The sequence below is a fragment of the Mustela nivalis genome (genome assembly GCF_964662115.1).
Source record: "Mustela nivalis genome assembly, chromosome: 18".
Classification (NCBI taxonomy): domain Eukaryota; kingdom Metazoa; phylum Chordata; class Mammalia; order Carnivora; family Mustelidae; genus Mustela; species Mustela nivalis.
Window position 1 is genome coordinate 6,761,386 of NC_139037.1, and position 17,191 is coordinate 6,778,576.

The following is a 17,191-nucleotide window of genomic DNA, read 5'->3' on the forward strand; positions in this document are numbered from 1 at the left end:
AAGGTGGATGCATGGTGGACCCTTAACACTGAGCCCACATTCAGACTAAAGTTACTTACCCTGTGATTCATCCCTGGAGGTGAGCCAGGTGGGTCCCACAGGGTCTGTTTCCATTCCACACCCTATACTGTGGGTACCCTTGGCACAGATTGCTGTGGGGTGGGAGGTGGCGTGCCAACTGTGGATGGGCATCTCACCAGCCAGCTGCTTTTTCTGCAGAGAGAGAAAGGGAACGTGCAGGTATACATGGAACCTGGTCAGTATGTGGATCCTTTCACGACTGTGACTCTGGGCTGGCCAGACAGTGACAAGGATTTACGTTTCCAGTGGTCATGTGGTAGGTGTCTGCAGAGTTCTGGAACTATCCTATCTTGCCACAAAGTAATGGACAGAGGTCAGCTTTGCCATTTTTTAACCTTCACACCGGTATCACTTTTGCCTGACCCTTGCAAGTGCCAGATTAAGAATTCCATGGAAATGGCAGGGTCAGAAGAAGCAGTGGGAAACCAAGGCAGATGTAGCCTTGAAGGCAGGCAACAAGGAGATGCACTATCTGTAAAATATGTGAGAACAGTAATTAGTCCTAAAAGTCAATCTGCTTTATTTTCATCACAAAAGTCAGTAATAAAATAAAAACAACAACTGCCCTCCTTTCACTTCCTTGCCCTTGATACATTGCCAGGAAGAGTCTAGAAGTGAGGAGGCATTTTCAGACAAATCAAGAGAGTAGCACCAGTGCCCATTACTTAGAAATGGTTGTCCTCCTCTCTATAGGGATATAGCCTAGGTGGGCAGTCATTCTTTTGAAAATTAATGCCATCCCTACTGTACATATTATTTTTGTTAACTGTTTTTTCTTTGAACAATATATCCTGTATATTTTAATGTCATGATATCTTCTCCATCTTGATTTCACAATAAGTGTATAATAGACTGTCTAGTTAGTATATGATCATTTATTTACTGGTACCCTATTTTTTGGACATTTAGGTTGTTTTGAATTATCTGCCCTTATAAACAACATTGTAATGAACATCCCTATAGTTCTATCTTTATTTGATTCTCTGGTTACTTTCATAAATAAATTTTTAGAAAATAATAAATTTTAAGAAATGGGATAGCTGGGTCAAAAGTCATGGAAAACTTGAAGCCTTTCGATATCCACTGGTAAGTGCTCAGTATACCCTTTTGAATATTAATTATCATTATCAGGATTCATAGAGGATGCACGTATAGAGTTTGGGTGGTTGAGCTGATGGACTGACCCTAGATCATGTCTCATGAATGGCACTGGTGGAAATAGCAGATGCTTGCAAGCACCCTGAATATTCATCAAGCGGGGAATGCTTCAATAAAATGGGTACATCCAGACAGGGAAGACTACATAGCTGTTAACAAAAATAAGGCAGCTGTATGGCTATGGGATGCTTACTAAGATGCATTAAGAAAGGCCAAGTCCAGAAGGGCATAGAGAATGCTGTGTGTGGAACAATGACACACACACAAACACACATACCTATATTCTGACGCAGGCAGGGATAGGCTCCAGAAGGACACGCCAGAACTCTGTGCAACACAAAGATGGGAAGGCAATCACCTCCACTCTGTGCGTTTGGTACCTATAGGGAGTTAAACACTGAATCCAAAAGGATACGTTCATGTCCTCATCCCCAGAACAATGACCTCTGCAATGAGTCTCTGCAGATATAATTAAGTTAAGACTCTGCAGATGAGGTCATCGTGGATTACCTGGGTTGGCCCTAAATCCAATAACGAGGGGGACGGGGGAAGCGAGGTGATTGATGGATAAAGATCCATCAACAGAGATGAAGGGCAAAGGATACAGGGACTTACTGAGATGGTATCATAAAGCCAGAGGGGACATGCGGCCTCTCAGATGGGATACAGGCCCCAGGTCCCCAGGTCCCCAGTGTACCCACAGAAACGTACAGCTGAGGTCAGCCTTCCAGGTAGAGTGAAATTACACCAGGGACAAGAAACTGCCTCGGTGCTCACCCAGGCAGAGCTGTCTATCCTCCTGGCCTCTCTCCTGCTGTATGCCTGGCCGCTCATTCTTTAGCAGTGGCCGGTGCCACATGAAGTAAAAGAAGCTGACATCCCCTGCAGGTGTGCTCAGAGTCAGGGGGAAGCACCACTCATTTCCCCAGGAGCATCCTTCCGCAGCACTGTTGCCACACCCTGCAAGTGGGAGTGCTCCTCAAATTCTCTCTTTGGAGCTCCTTTTCTTATCTATGTCTCTTTTCTTCCCCCAAAATGCCAAACCGGAAGGGTCCTTGGATTGGTAACAGCATTTTCCCCCTTCCCCTCAGGACACTGCTGGGACCAGTGGAGCTACTGTGTTGAGAGGCAGCTGCTCCGCACAGACCAAAGGGAGCTGGTGCTTCCTCCGTCCTGCCTGCCACCGCCCAACTCCACCGTCACCCTGCGCCTGGCCACCTGGAGAGGCGGGGAGCTGCAGAACCGGGAGGAGCAGTGCCTCTATGTGTCTGCCCCCCCGGAACTCGGGCCTCGAGTCAGGTGGGGGCAAGAGAGCAAACTCCTGTGGCATTGCCATCCCTTCAGCCACCATTTACTGAAGACCCAGCTCAGGCTGGCATAGACATAGGGACAAGTCTTATAGGAGTGGCCCAATAGACCTGGTCACAGTTCTCACATGGAGTGCTTCCTGGTGGTCAGCAATGATTGGCCCCAACGAATGCAGGGAGGTAGTGTATCCCAATGACAGCAGCCTGGACTTGGGACCAGGGAAGGTTTCCCTTAGCAGAGATGTGAAGGAAGAGGAGCTAGCATGGCAAGAAAAGGGGGCAGGAGAGGAAACTGGATGGCAAAAGGAAGGAGCACAGAATAGCTGGAAGTGAAAGAGACAGGTGTGGCTCAAGTATGGAGGGAGAAAGAGGGGCAAAAAGAAACTGGGAGAAAAGGCAGGGCCTGGCTCTGGTGGAACCTTGTGGGTTATATCATAGACATCATTTTATAGAGTTCTGGAAAAGTCCTATAGTCCTAAAGTCCTGAAAAGTCACCCAAGAGTTGCAAGTAGGCCGGGGAGGGGATCGTGCCTTACTTCAAAATTCTGTGGTAACAGGGTGGAGAGTGGGTTGGAGGAGGGCAAGAGAGGGCTCCGGGAGATCACTTGAGTTCTTGCAGGAGTCAAGGTGAGAGCTCAAGGTAGCCTGGTCTATCAAGTGGGTCCGAGCAAGAAGTAGATGTCTCAACTATCATATGATCTCCCTGATATGAGGAATTTGAGAAACAGGGCAGGGAGTTAGAGGGGGAAGGGAGGGAGAAAAAAATGAAACAAGTTGGGACCATGGAGGGAGACAAACCATAAGAGACTCTTAATCTCAGGAGACAAAGTGAGGGTCAATGGGGCATGGGGGAAGGGACAGGGTGGCCAGATGATGGACATTGGGGAGCGACGTGCTATGGTGAGTGCTGTGAACTGTGTAAGACTGATGATTCACAGACCTGTGCTCCTGAAGCAAATAATACATTATACGTTTAAAAAAGAAAAAGAAGTAGCTGTCTCCCTCAAACTGGGAGTTGATGAGAATTGGACAAAGGGTATACGTACAGATGCAGGCAGGGATAAGGGAACAAACTAGGGTTGGCAGTGCAGGACTACAATAGGAGGAAGCCACTTTCCTTCTCAGGATTGCATAGGAAAGGAGGGCGGATGGCATTGCTAGGACCACCGGGAGCTGGGGTCTTGGTTAGAGGAACAGCCATTGCTAACTCCTGCCCACCTGTTAAGGCGCAGGGCCATTGGTAAATAAATACCCACCTCCCCCACCTTCACCATCTGATCCCCAGCCAGTGCCTCCCATTGCTAGACCCAACCAGAAGCCAGAGGCACAGAAACTCAGGTGACACAGTCCATGGAGATTAGAGTCCATGGACATTAGTCTCCTAGTGCCCAGAGCCACAAAGATTTGTAGGAGAATGTCTGGTACACCTGTGCTAGGATGGACATGAAGACAGAAGTAGGGAGATTGAGAGTTGCAAAGAAGTTAAAGCTGAAAGGTCCTGCACATGGACTGGACACACGGCAGGCGCCAGAGTGACCTTTTATTGGCACTAGGGAGGGAGTGGGATGCTAGAGAGAAGGCCCAGTGTCTGAATATAGACGTGTTGGTGCATGTTCCCTTTCCCCACTAAGGAGTTATGTGACCTGGGACAAATCACATTGGCTCCCTGAGCTTACTTTGCTTGTCTGTGATAGGGGATTCTAATACATTGCTCCTAGGGGCGTGGTAAGCCCTGGATAAGCAAACAATGATGCAAATCATTTATAACCTGTGGCATGCATGCAATAAAACCACAGCATTCCTTTATTATTGTTAGAACTAGAAGGAATCACGGAAATATTGTCTGCTCTTATCCCTCCCACGCCCCCCACCACTTTGCAGGTGAGGAAACTGAGGCTCAGAGAGTTAAAGTGACTCATGCAAGGTAACCGTTCTTACGAGACAGGGACAGGATCTGAGGACCCTAGGTTTCATGCACTTTCCATACCATTGTCTTTCATCAGGAATGAAGTGGGAATTCAGTCAGGCACAAATCATTCCATCTCCATGACCAACGCTATGTCCTGGTTTTGGTTGGGGCATGGGTTACTTTTATTTCCTCTTTCACTTGAAAAAAAGCCCTCTGCCACCTTCACAAATGACCTGAGAAGAACCAGACAAAAGACGACGAGGCCACAAGGCTGAAGTGAACTTCCACACTCTGTTCTATCTCCCTCTCAGCTGTGAGAACTGTGGACCAGCGAATGCCAGTGAAGATGTCGTGCTCAGAGTCACCATGGGGGATGACTCCTCAGTAGCCATGTTCAACTGGGACTTAGAGGACGCCTCTCTGGGGAAGGTGAGGACACTGGGGAAGGTGGCAGCCACTCCTGTTTTGGCTGACTGACAGCCACATGTGTCACATGCCCAGGACTGAGCCGGGGGTACGGGGATGGGGTGGTGGTGTTCCCCAGAGGAAAACCAGAGCACTGGTCAGAAGGGAGAATGAACACAAGGGAGCAGAAGCAATGGGGAAACATCACAGCAAATGCTGCGGGGGCCCCAGCTCAGTCCCTCTGCCCAGGCTGATACACCCGTCCCAGCCTCTGTGGAGGGACTGCTCGCTGGTCACCGATGGACATGGGGGTCTAATGCCCCAGCCCCCTGCCTCTGAGTAAGAGAACTTCTGTGGTACAGCTCACACTCACTGTGGGATCAGGCTGAGGCTGGCTGGACACCTCCTGAAACCATTTCTCTGCCCTCTGCTTCCCTCTCCGCTCTGGTTTTCCCAAGAGCCTCCCTCAGTAAATGATCTGCATATGAATCCCAGTCTAGGGGTGTCCTTCAAGGGACACCTTTTGTCTGATCTCAGACAAACACCTACATCGGGCTAGAAATTGGGTATTTGGGCTGACTCAGAGAAGCGTATGGTGTCTTTGCTCCAAGGCCCCAGGGGTGAGAAGCCACTGCCCTGCTGAGTCCAGGAGCCTGGTTGAAGCCTCAGGGTCTCTTAGCTGCTGCTCTCTTTCAGGCTGAGCCTCTCCCGGCTGCCTGCAGATTCCGGGGATTTGGGCTGAGTGCTTCAACCCTCCCTCAGAGCAACACCACCACACTGCGGCGGAACAGCTCCTTCTTGCAGACCTGGGGCCAGGCCACCCGGAACAGAGCCACAGGTGTGCAGGCCCCTGCTCAGTTTCTTGTCATGGGTCCCGTCTGCCACAGAAAGTGAACCAAGACAAACCCAGAAGCCCTGAAATGTGGGACTTCGGTGCAGGGTCAGGGGCCAGACACAGGCTCTGGGGTTCATCCCTTTGCCACCACTTTCTAGCTGGGAGGCGAGGCACTTCAACTCTCTGCACCTCAGTTTCCTGCCTCTGAATTGCATTATGCAGGGTGGAGGAGACAGATTGTTCCGGGGTGGTGCAGTCCGCGTGTCCTGCCAGAAGATTCTCACTTTAAACAAGCCCAGTGCTGTAGCAAATGTAGATTCTCAAAACGACAAATGATGGGTGATTATTCTTTTGGGGATGGATTCACTTGACTCAGTTTTTCTCAAAGTGGCCCACGGACCTCCCATACTGGAACAACCTGAGGTACTAGTTCAAAATGAACACTCTGAGGTGTGCCCCGAACCTTTTGGATTAGGTCTACACTAATCATTTTTTTAAGATTTTTTTGTTTGATAGAGGGAGAGAGACATCGAGAGAGGGAACACAAGCAGGGCATAGTCAGAGAGGGAGAAGCAGGCTTCCCGCTGAGCAGGGAGCCTGATGCGGGTATAAAGGACTCGAGGGTCATGGCCCAAGCCAAAGGCAGATCCTTAATGACTGAGCTACCCAAGCGCCCCTACACTAATCATTTTGGTTAAAGATTGGTTAAAATTGGTTAAAAATTGGTTAGGAATTGGTTAAAATCATATTGGTTAAAATTCTCTTTATGCCCAGCTCTTCCAGGTATATACTCTTTTTGAAATACCAGTGATAAAGGATGCTGGTGCAGGTGGAGGCCTGGAAAAAGCAAGGCTTTGGGCAGAATCAGCCCGTTTCTAGATTCTGGGCATGGCCCTTCTGAGCTCGGTGACCTTGAGCAAGTCATTTTGTTTTCCAAATACTTCCTCCTCACCAAAGCTCTGAGGAAGCTATTAATATTAGCCCTTTTTGGGTGCCTGGATGGCTTGGTTATTAAGCGTCTGGCTTCAGCTAAGGTCATGATCCCAAGATCCTGGGATCGAACCTCACATCGGGATCCCTGCTCAGCAGGAAGCCTGCTTCTTCCTCTCCCACTTTCCTTGCTTATATTTCTTCCCTTGCTATGTATCTCTCTGTCAAATAAATACATATAATCTTAAATATATATATAAAAATGTGTGTGTGTGTGTGTGTGTGTGTGTGTGTGTTTATCAGCCCTGTTTTACAGATGAAGGACTGACTCTCAAAATGTGAGGCCCCGGGGCACCTGGGTGGCTCAGTGGGTTAAGCCTCTGCCTTCGGCTCAGGTCATGATCCCAGGGTCCTGGGATCAAGCCCCGCGTTGGGCTCTCTGCTCAGCGGGAAGCCTGCTTCCCCCCCCTCTCTCTGCCTGCCTCTCCGCCTACTTATGATCTCTCTCTCTCTGTCAAATAAAATCTTTTAAAAAAAAATGTGAGGCCCCAGGATACCCTGCATCAGGGAGAGCTGTGAGATATGCAGATTTCTGGGCCTCAGTCCAGAACCTCCAAAGAGGTCTGAGGCTCAGGGTCAGGACACGGGCATGGGACTCTGCATGCTTAACAAGCTCCCAGGGCAATCCTGAAGCCTGGTGGTCTGTATGACCCACAGAACCCCTCAAGCACCCTTCGTCTTCACTCCCCAGCAGTAAGCAGGCACGCCCACGGAGAGGACACCCATGTGATCAGCTCTCTGCCTCTCCCTGTGGTGCCCACGTGTGCCATCACCCCGGAGGAGGGTACCATTCTGACGAGCTTCACCATCTTCTGCAATACATCCTCAGCCCTGGCCCCCTTGGAGTACTGCTTCTGCCTGGAGTCAGGTACCGGCCCAGGGCTCCTGCTCTCCCTTCAGCTACTAGGCTCCACTTCTCCCAGAACAGGGAGCTGCAAAAAGTGTGTTGCATGTGTGAAAGAGGTTTGCAGAATAAAGAAGCGCCTACACCTTAACCCCAGCCCCAGGCACACTGACCCAGCCACACACCTGCAGGGAGGGGGTGCTATTTTTAAGGTCTCCTCCTCCCCTCTTCCTCTTCCTCCTCCTTTTTGTAATTTGGTTTGTTACCTTTAATTTTTTTTAAACCTGTAAAGAGGGAAACAATTTTTGAAATTTTTTATGGATTCCAGTAAACTTATTCCAAAGTCCTAGCAGCATATGATTACCTAGGGAGGCCAGCGGATCAGTATAGGTGGCTGTCTTCTCTCTGAAATCATGGGGTCCCTGAGTGCCTGCCATGTCTTCATGAGCTGTGGGTTTTGTGTCCTTGTCAGCAGGCTCTACCTTGGTGGGTTTCCAGTCTCCCTGGAGCCTGGGAATGCCCCCTAACTGTTCAGTTTCCATTTACCAGGTTCCTGTCTACACTGTGGCCCTGAGCCTGCCCTCCCGTCAGTTTATTTGCCACTTGGGAAAGTAAACAATGACTTCATGCTGACAGTGGTCATTTCTGTCTCCAGTCTCGCAGGGGACAAAGAGCAGGCCCACGCAGTGGTGAAGGTGGGTGGTGACGGCCTTTTGTTTCTTTACTGAGAAAACTTGTTGACCCAACTTAACCTCACCAAGTTGGTGACCGGATTGAAGAGAGCCAAGGGCATGACCAGATGAGTCACTGAGCCATTCCTTCCTTCAACGAGTATTTTCAGAGCACCTGCTATGTACCAGGCCCTGGGGACACAGCTGTGAACAAAACAGACATGGTCTCTACCTTCACAGATCCTACCTCTCAGTGGCCAGACCTGGGGTAGGGCCTTGGATGAGACAGACCAGTGCCATCAGAGTCTAGAGGAAGGAGGACCCAAATCAGCCATAATGAGTACATGGCTGAGGCTGGATAAAATCAGGGTAAATTTGAAGGGTGAGGGGCCAGGTGGAACAGGAAGGGATTGGGGGCACGATGAGGTGCGTGCGTACCCACGATGAGGGTAGAGCAGAGACTTGCCCAAGGTTTGCTTTCAGTGGCTGTTTGCTGTCTGCCTCCAGTGGGCCCAGCTGCCCTCAGCCTCAGGAGAGAATCCGCACCAGGTACAAAGCCTTCCAGCCTTGCTCTGGTTTGCCTCCAGAGACTGACTTCAGGCTCCAGTTTTGGAACAAGAACTGGTGAGCTGAGGTCTTCCGTGCACTGAATGTGCTTCTGGTTTCCCTGTTAGGTGGGACTTGGAGACACCAGTGTTGAGAACGTGGCATTCCAGGCTGCAGTGCTGGAGAACATCACCGCCACTCTGCAAAGCGAGGGGGACCCTGAGCGGCTCTTCCAGCTGGCCAGAGCTGTGTCATCCGTGCTAGACCAGGAGTGCCAGGGGCAGGGCTGCAGGCGGCTGCTGAACATGGACGTCAGACAGAAGGTGCTCAAGATGGGCCTCTTTCATGCTGTCCGCTGGGCCCCAGGGTCTATACACAGCCATTCAGGGTGAGGAGTGAAATTCACAGAGCTGGGAAGCCTCGGTATCTGCCGAGTTGATGCCTGTTGACATCAGCTCCCTCTCTGGTCCTTTCAAATGATGGAAACCTGCTTGCCCTGCTCGGCCTCATGGAGTCAAAGGCTTCTATGGCAGGGGAAAATTTAAGAGTATTGCTCCAGGCCTTCCTGTCAAAGATAACAAATCCGAGGCTAGAGGAGAAATGTGGCCTGGCCTCACTCATATAGTTAATGGTCTGGAGTTAGACCCTGAAGGTCATCTCACCTCTGCCACTTGCCATCTGTACTGTCATGGGCTGGTGAATGAACTTCTCTAAGCCTTAATTTCTCCATCTGGAAAATAGGGATAATAAATAGTATTTTTCCTCATAAGGTTAGGTCAAGCCATTTGAAATTACTGACATTCAACCAGTGTTAATCCACAGAGCGGCCATCTCACGTGTTACAAGCTGACAGGACAAACGGCTATTGCAGAGTGGACGAGGACTTCCACTCCTGGTATCCACTGTATGAATATGTGTGGGTGCACACACACACACAGCATCACATACACCTGCTGGGCATGGAGAAGAAAAGAAAGACTTCTCTGGTCCCCTGAAGGGTTGGCATGAAAGTACTTAGCATGGTGCAGGACATGTGGAAAGCGATGGCTGTCACCGTAATTACTTAGAGATAAATAACTGACATTTACTGAGCACCTACTATATCCTGCCAGCCCCAAGAGCTTCAGGGATATATAATTCTCACTAAAACCCTACAGGGTAAATGGTGAGATCCCCATCTATGTTACAGAAGAGGAAATAGGGCAAGAGAATTTTAAAAGTCTGCCCAGGCCAACATTTCTAAGAAGGTGGTGAAGATGAGGTTCCGACCCAGATTGGCTCTTCCCCGTCCACCTCCTGCCCTCCTACACCTCTCACCCCTACCCTTGTTTTACATTCGCCCCTCTCTACACCCCCACACATTCCTGGTTCTCAGTCGGGGTTGCATTTACTCTGAACATTACCTATGGCAGACTTCCATTTGGATGTCCTGCGGTCCCCAAGCCCACAGATTATGCAGCTTGACCCAAGGTCTCCTCATGAAATACCGGGGTCCTGACAGGAGGAAGGTATAAAATTCTAATGGAAGCACTAAGAAGAATTTAAGAAGGGCTCTGTTGATAAAAATTGGAGTTCAGCCTGAAGTGACCAGAATCTGGAGGGGGCAACTGCATGGTAGGGGTTCCCTGATGGAAGCAATGGTTGCTGAAGAATGAGGCAGTTGACCCACCAGTGGCCCAGGCACCAGGAGAATAGCTTCTAGCTCTCTCTCTTCCTGCCCTCTCATCTCCCACTGAATGAGTGCACTGGCCAGAGAGGCAGAAGCCAGTAGCATCTCCACAGAAGCTGCCTCCAGGACAGTGATGAAGGAGGGAGGAAGAACTGCAGAAGCAAACACAATTTCTCCTACCAGAACATTCTGACCAGAGTCCCCTCATATACTGGCCTATTCTCTCCTCCATCCAAGCCAGAGCCTGTTTGCACCCTAAGCTAACAGCAGACACACCCGAACTCTGCAGATCCAGGAAGGGCGGTCAGACAGGTAGGCTGAGTGAGCAGGCCGGGGGAGGGGGACGGTTCACTCAGATCTGTGCTGTGCCAAAAGGTCGCCACTCGCCACATCTAGGAACTTACATCTGAATTAAACATTAAACATTAAATTGAAATAAAGTTTAAAATTCAGTTCTCCAGTTGCACTGGCCACATTTCATGGGCTCAAAAGTCACATGTGGTGAGTGGACAGTGCAGAGAGAGGGCTCTTTCGTCGCTGGGGAAAGTCCTCCCTGGCAGTGCTGAAATTATATTCTTAGTTTTTCTCTGTGGCTGCCAAGGCCAGCCCCCAGCCAGCCCTTCCTAGGGCTCTGTGGCTTAGGAAGCACGGTCCCCAGAAGCCTCTGTGCTCCTCTCCATCTTCAAAGCCAGCAGCTCAGCACCTTCAGATCCTTCCCCCATTCGCTCCTCCTCTCTCCAACGCCTCCTCCCTCCCCTCCCCCAGCTTACCCTCCTCACTCCCTTTCCCTTCCTCCTCCAGCCTCTTCTTCACCTCTGCCTCCATCCACACATCTTCTCTGACTCTGATCATCCTACCTCCTTCTTACAAAGACCCCTGTGGCTACATTGGTCCCACTTGGTTCATCCAGATCCATTCCCATCTCAGAACCCTTAACTTCATTAAAATTCCAAAACAGGCGCCTTTAGATAGCTCAGTAGGAGGAGCATGCGACTCTTGATCTCAGGGTTATTAGTTTCAGGTTATTAGTTTCAGGGCAGAGAGTACATAAAAAACAAAACAAAACAGAAAATTCCAAAACAATTTGATAAAGTGTCTTTTGCCCTATGAGGTGACATACTGGTGTGTTTCAGGGATTAGGATGTGGACATCTTTGGGAGGCCATCACTCTGCACACCACACATCCAACAAAGCAAACAGAGGTCTCTTGGCTTTGGAAAAGCTTTTGGAAAACCCCAGATGAGCCTAGTCCTTTGCCCTGACTCCAGATCTTTCTGAAATGGTTTCATCAAGCCACTGGAATTACATTTCCTCTCCCCATCTTCCTCCCTCTGCATCAAGGTCAGAGAGCATGTGCTGGGGTCACTGTCTGCGGTCCCTGCCACCCTGGGGGACATACAGCGGATACAAAGCTTGGCCCAGGTGCTAAGAGAGGTGACCCACCCCCCTGAGGAGCTCACGCCCAAGGCCCAGGTAAGTGAGGCCTATCTGCTGTCTCAGGCCAAGTCATGCAACACATTCCTCCTCAGTGGGTAAATGACAACTCATCCCAGGTCGAAGGTCCCTCAATCACAGGGTCAGTGAGGCTTCAACCTTCTTGTTTCTAAGGGTCCTGCATGGGTGGTGCCAAGGGAGGGATGATGTCCTCCTGCAGCTCCTGTATCTTATTCTGGATGCCATAGCCTGTGTACTCATACACCCACTCCCTCCCCTACCAGTGGCACCTCAAAGGAGTAGCTGACTCTTATCACTGAGTGACATTTAAGTGTGTGCCCAGATGCTGCTGCTAACCTGCCCATGTTCCCCGTTTCATATGTTCCCATGTTCCCTAGTACATATCAGACTGATGTCCAGCTGCCAAGTCCTGCCTTTCTTTCTTCTACGACCCTGATTCACCAGTCACTCTGCCAGCCCACATCTTAAATTTGTGGCTCAGGCTCAGCTTCTTGGACGACTCAAACTAAATCACCATGCTCCCAGTGTTATTGTAGCTAAAGGTTAAAAAAAAAGAAGCCCTAAGTCAGTAATAGGGGAGACCTTACCCTGGCTCTGTTCTACCTACTGTCAGCAGGTTGTGCCTTTCAGATTCTCCATCCTGAGGCCAGCAAGGCTGAACTTTATTTCTGGGGCCATGATGCTATTAACGTCACACTTGCCACTGACACACCCATTTGCTCATCCATCCATTCCACGTGCATACATCTATTCAGTGCCTGTGTACACCCATTCCTCCACCCTTCCATTTACTTGTCCGTGCATGAATTTACTCATTCACTCAACAAATGCTTCCTGAATGTCTAGTATATACCAGGTACTGGGCACATACTGTGCATCAAGAATATACACTCAGCATATACTTGCTGAGTGCTGTGAAGTGTGTAAGCCTGACAATTCACAGACCGGTATCCCAGGGCACATAATACATTATATGTTAATAAAAATAACTAATAAAAAAAGTTTTAAAAAGTCACATTATAAAAAAGAATGCCTGGGGGCACCTGGGAGGCTCCGTGGGTTAAAGCCTCTGCGTTCAGCTCAGGTCATGATCCCAGGGTCCCGGGATCAAGCCCCACATCGGGCTCTCTGCTCCACAGGGAGCCTGCTTCCTCCTCTCTCTCTGCCTGCCTCTCAGCCTGCTTGTGATCTCTGTCTGTCAAATAAATACACAAAATCTTAGGAAAAAAAAAAAAAAAGGAATGCCCGTAAAGTAGATTGCAATGAAAATATTTCTTTTAGTTAAAAAAAAAAAAAATTCAGCAAGTAACACAGACATTGTCTCTGCCCTCACGGCTCTTTCAGGGCACTGGGGCAGCAAGGCTTTACACGGTTTCACAAATACAGACAGAATTACAAAACGGGAATAAGCGTCTTGTCCATCCATCCTTCCATCTATCCATCCCCCAGCCGCCCATCCTGCCGCCCATCTCCTCGGTTAGCGAACGTTTACTGCTGTGGGCTAGGCGTTGTGCAGGGCACCCTGGAAAGCCTCCGAGATGGACGAGGCTACTCTCCTGAAGTAACTTAGTACATTGTAGGGAAGGAGAACCTGACCTCAAGTCAGTGACACAGGCAGCCTGTGCAACGGGCCCAGATTTCCCCTAGTTTGTCTCCCCACCTCGCTCCCCTCTCTTGCAGCCCTTGTCCTCTGAATGGTGCAGGGGATGGTCTATCAGGCAGGGGCTCATGCTGCCTTTCCTTCTCCCTTGGGTGAAACCAGCGGGAGGCCATCTGGGCTCTGCAGCATGCCAGTGAAGCCCTGTTGGCAGTGAGTTCCAAGGTCCAGCCTGAAGACCAGAGGCGCCAGGCGGCCACCAAGGACCTGTTTCAGGCTGTGGGAAGTGTGCTGGAAGCCTCCTTGAGCTTCCAGGGACGAGAAGAGCCTGCAGAGGCCAAGGGCAGCCAGGTAGGTGTCTCAGCCCAGAGGTGGATGACATGCCCACATGCTACCCAGCTACCATATGCGCAGCTCACACCAGCCTTTCTAGATGGATCTTTCTCCTCATCTTGCAGATAAGGAAACTGAGGCTCAGAGGTTAAAGTCCTCTCTGGGGAGCTGGAAAAAAATTTACAGAGACCAGAGCTTCTGGAAGGCAGAGCAAAGGCTCTGGAGTGAGGCAGCCTAACTTCTCATCCTGCCTCCATCGCTTTCAAACCTTGAGACTTGGGCAGGGTACATAACTTCCCTCCTTCTCACCCCTTATCTGTAAATTGAGGCATTCCACCTCATCCCAGATAAACTGCCAACTGGAGAGATCACATGCCTAGCCCACAGAGAATGTTTTTAGAAGAGAGGCAGTCCGTAGAGTGAGAGCAGATGAGGCACGGTCTCGTGCAGCCCCAGCACTCCTCACGGGGTGCAGTGGGGGGAGGGCCTCTTAGGACGGCATCATGATGGAGCAGGACAACCTTTTCTTGCTGCTCCAGAGTCCTTTAGCATGTGGGGAACACACACACACAGTCACACTCACACACTTAAACCCATGCACTCACACATATCCACAAACACTAACACATTCACTCACACTCATACACTCTTACAAGCTTTCACTTATACTCCCACACGTGCCCTGAAGCACACAGTCTTGCACACACTCACAGAGATGCACGTTTATCTCATATCTTCACAATGGCCACACAGCCACACACACTCACATGAACAGACTCACATATGCGAGTCACATACAAAAAGCACATACACTCATTTATGTTCGAACACTTACTACTCACACGCACCCTCAAACCCACATTCACATTCAGACACACAATCACACACTTAAAACATGCAATACTCACGGACACAAGATTCCTTATCTTCACAGGTCACCCTCAAACACGCACATACTCACATTCACTCAATCACACACACACAATCTATGCGGACATCCGGCCCTTCTCAGACACTCACACCAGCCTTGGCTGTGGCAAGGCTGCAGCCTCATCTGGGGGTCTGGGTGTAGTGAGGAGCAGTCTGGGTGACCCTTGAAATGGCTCTGCCTGTGGTTTTTTATCTGCCACAAATAAGACCTGGGTTGTGGCTGGCTCTCAGGGACAGAGAAAGCACCACAGAGGCACACAGCGGGATAGCTCAGCACAGACTCGGGAGCCAGAGGCCTGGTTGCCTGTGAGTCCTGGAACTTGCCTTTATCAACATGTGACCTCCGCAAGTCACTTAACCTTTGTGTGCCTTTGTTTTCCCATCTGCCAAATGGGTATAGAGATCGCACTCACCTCCCAGAGTTGTTCTGAGGATGAAAAGGGATTCACATTCCAAAAGGGGTTGGAACCTTCATAAATGCTTATTTTTCACTCCCCACTGAGTCTGGCACTCAGTAAACAGCCGTGCTGTCCCTTCCTCTCTCCTCTGCCCTGTCCCCGTCTCTGCTGAAGGTCCCACACTAACATGGTGACAGTAAACAAAGGTGGCATACAGAGACAGGTCTCCAGCAGTATCCCCTGCTTTCTTTTCCAGATGGCCTCCATTCCCCAGCTGCTCAGAGTTGTGGAGCATGTGCAGGATGCCCTCCTTCTGGGGACACTGCCTGGGGACCTCCCAATCACTCTGGCCAACCCCTCTATCTCCATATACACAAAGAGGTAACCAGGTGCACTGAGGTCCCCAAGAAAGCTTGTCCCCTGACCTGGCTCGGTCCACACCCACATCCCAAGACGTTGTGACGAGCAGAGCCCAGAAGACCAGCCTTGGAAGTGGGAGATGTGAGGGGAGCTGGAAGTGGGAGGGCTTTTCACTGAGAGAAGGTCTGGGTGTTTGCACAGCGTAGGAAGGGAGCTGGTGAGTGCCAAGTCCCATCTTGGAGCCACCCACAAGTCCTGAAAGATGGGTCATGTTGGAGCCATGCAGGGAGGGAGGCCGAATGAAGGAGGCCTGCCCATTTTTAACTACGTTCCCAGTGCGCCTGGCCAAACCCATTGTTCCACAGAGCTGTGGGGATTCAGGATGCTCTGGCCTTGGCAATCCTTTACAGAGCGCCTGTCTCTCACTATGCCCTCCAGAACCTGAGGATACCCCCACCCGCATGCCTCCACCTGATAAGCAGGGGCAGGCACTCCTGGGACCCCTGCAGTGAGCACCCTTCTATGATTCCTTGTGCCAGGATTACCCTCTTGGGGGCCAGGGACAGTTTCCCAAACCAGCATTCTTATCAGAGCTAGGGTCTGAGATAGGTCTTCAACCTAATCAGTTGTAAAACAGCAAAGGCCAGAGAAGATGGGTCTAGAAGCCCATGACATCAGAATCAAGTAGGTAGAGGGGATAAGCCTGGAGAAATGTCCACATCAAAGCTCATTTATTCATCCAACAAAGTAGGTGCTGACTACATTACATGCCAGGAGCTCTTCTGGGCATTGGGGGCGCAGCAGTAAACAAAGCTAGCTAACGCCCTGCCCTTGTAGAGCCTCCAACCCGGTGCTGGGGGCGTCAGCTGCCTCTCCTGTGGCTCCTACTGATGCAAACACGCAGAACCATCTAAGGGGACTGAAACAGAGCCACCTACTCCGATAGCAATGCCAGGGTTCCCTGCAGTACAGGAGATTTTCCTCTGACACTGGCTTTCTTTTCTCCCTCGGCACCTCTATTCTCACCCTGTGGCCAGAACACAGCCCAGGAGTTGGCGAGGCTCCTCTGTGCACACTGCAGCTGCCAGCTCTGCAACCTTTATCCTGCCTGCTGCCTCCTATCTTGGCTCCATGGAGGACCGCCCAGAGCCTGTGGACATCAGGGTAACAACAGCAATAACCTCTTTGGGAGCAGCCCTCTACAGCTAATATGGCACTTTCACATGAGTTTGCTCAGTTTCGTTAACAACCCTGTCCGTTCTGTAGTATTACTATACCCATTTTACAGATGAGGTTCAGTGACTCACCCAAGGCCACAAGCGAAGTGACAGAGCTGGGATGCAGATTCAGGCCTTCTGATACCCAAGTCCATCCTTCTTCCACCGCATTGTGGAATTTCTCCAGCAGCCTTGGTTCAATTAGTTACTGGAAATAAAGCTCTTCAGACTTCATTCCATAAGCAGGAAATGGAAAACCCAGTGCTCCTTTCGCTCCCAAGTGAGGGCACATCTGACTGTGATCCTTGAACCCCAGAGAAGGCAGACAAGTATCTCTCACCTAGAAAATCGTTGCCTTTATCAAGAAGAAAGGGTTGGAGAGCTTCATGGTCCATTGGCTGCAAAGCTCTATAGGTCTGAGTGGGTCCTCAGCCCTGGAGGGCAGACACACACCAGGAAGGCCAGACACAGCTAACAGCAGTGTCC

The 17,191-nt window shown here is 50.3% G+C and overlaps 1 protein-coding gene and 1 long non-coding RNA gene across 2 annotated transcripts in view; one reads left to right on the plus strand and one right to left on the minus strand.

Moving 5' to 3' along the window:
* LOC309853205 (polycystin-1-like protein 2) overlaps positions 1-17,191 on the plus strand; it is a 160,645-nt gene that overhangs the window by 100,276 nt on the left and 43,178 nt on the right. The window contains exons 11-21 of the mRNA XM_082711039.1: positions 220-337; positions 2,331-2,538; positions 4,767-4,884; positions 5,557-5,698; positions 7,377-7,553; positions 8,079-8,224; positions 8,875-9,069; positions 11,757-11,888; positions 13,633-13,818; positions 15,385-15,509; positions 16,526-16,652. Of these exons, the coding sequence (XP_082567165.1) occupies positions 220-337; positions 2,331-2,538; positions 4,767-4,884; positions 5,557-5,698; positions 7,377-7,553; positions 8,079-8,224; positions 8,875-9,069; positions 11,757-11,888; positions 13,633-13,818; positions 15,385-15,509; positions 16,526-16,652 (1,674 nt within the window). The remainder of the gene's footprint in view (positions 1-219; positions 338-2,330; positions 2,539-4,766; positions 4,885-5,556; positions 5,699-7,376; positions 7,554-8,078; positions 8,225-8,874; positions 9,070-11,756; positions 11,889-13,632; positions 13,819-15,384; positions 15,510-16,525; positions 16,653-17,191) is intronic.
* LOC309853213 overlaps positions 1-17,191 on the minus strand; it is a 42,568-nt gene that overhangs the window by 13,568 nt on the left and 11,809 nt on the right. The window contains exons 4-5 of the long non-coding RNA XR_014305577.1: positions 1,517-1,566; positions 60-213 (exon numbers count right to left, since the gene is read on the minus strand). This is a non-coding gene — a long non-coding RNA (uncharacterized lncRNA). The remainder of the gene's footprint in view (positions 1-59; positions 214-1,516; positions 1,567-17,191) is intronic.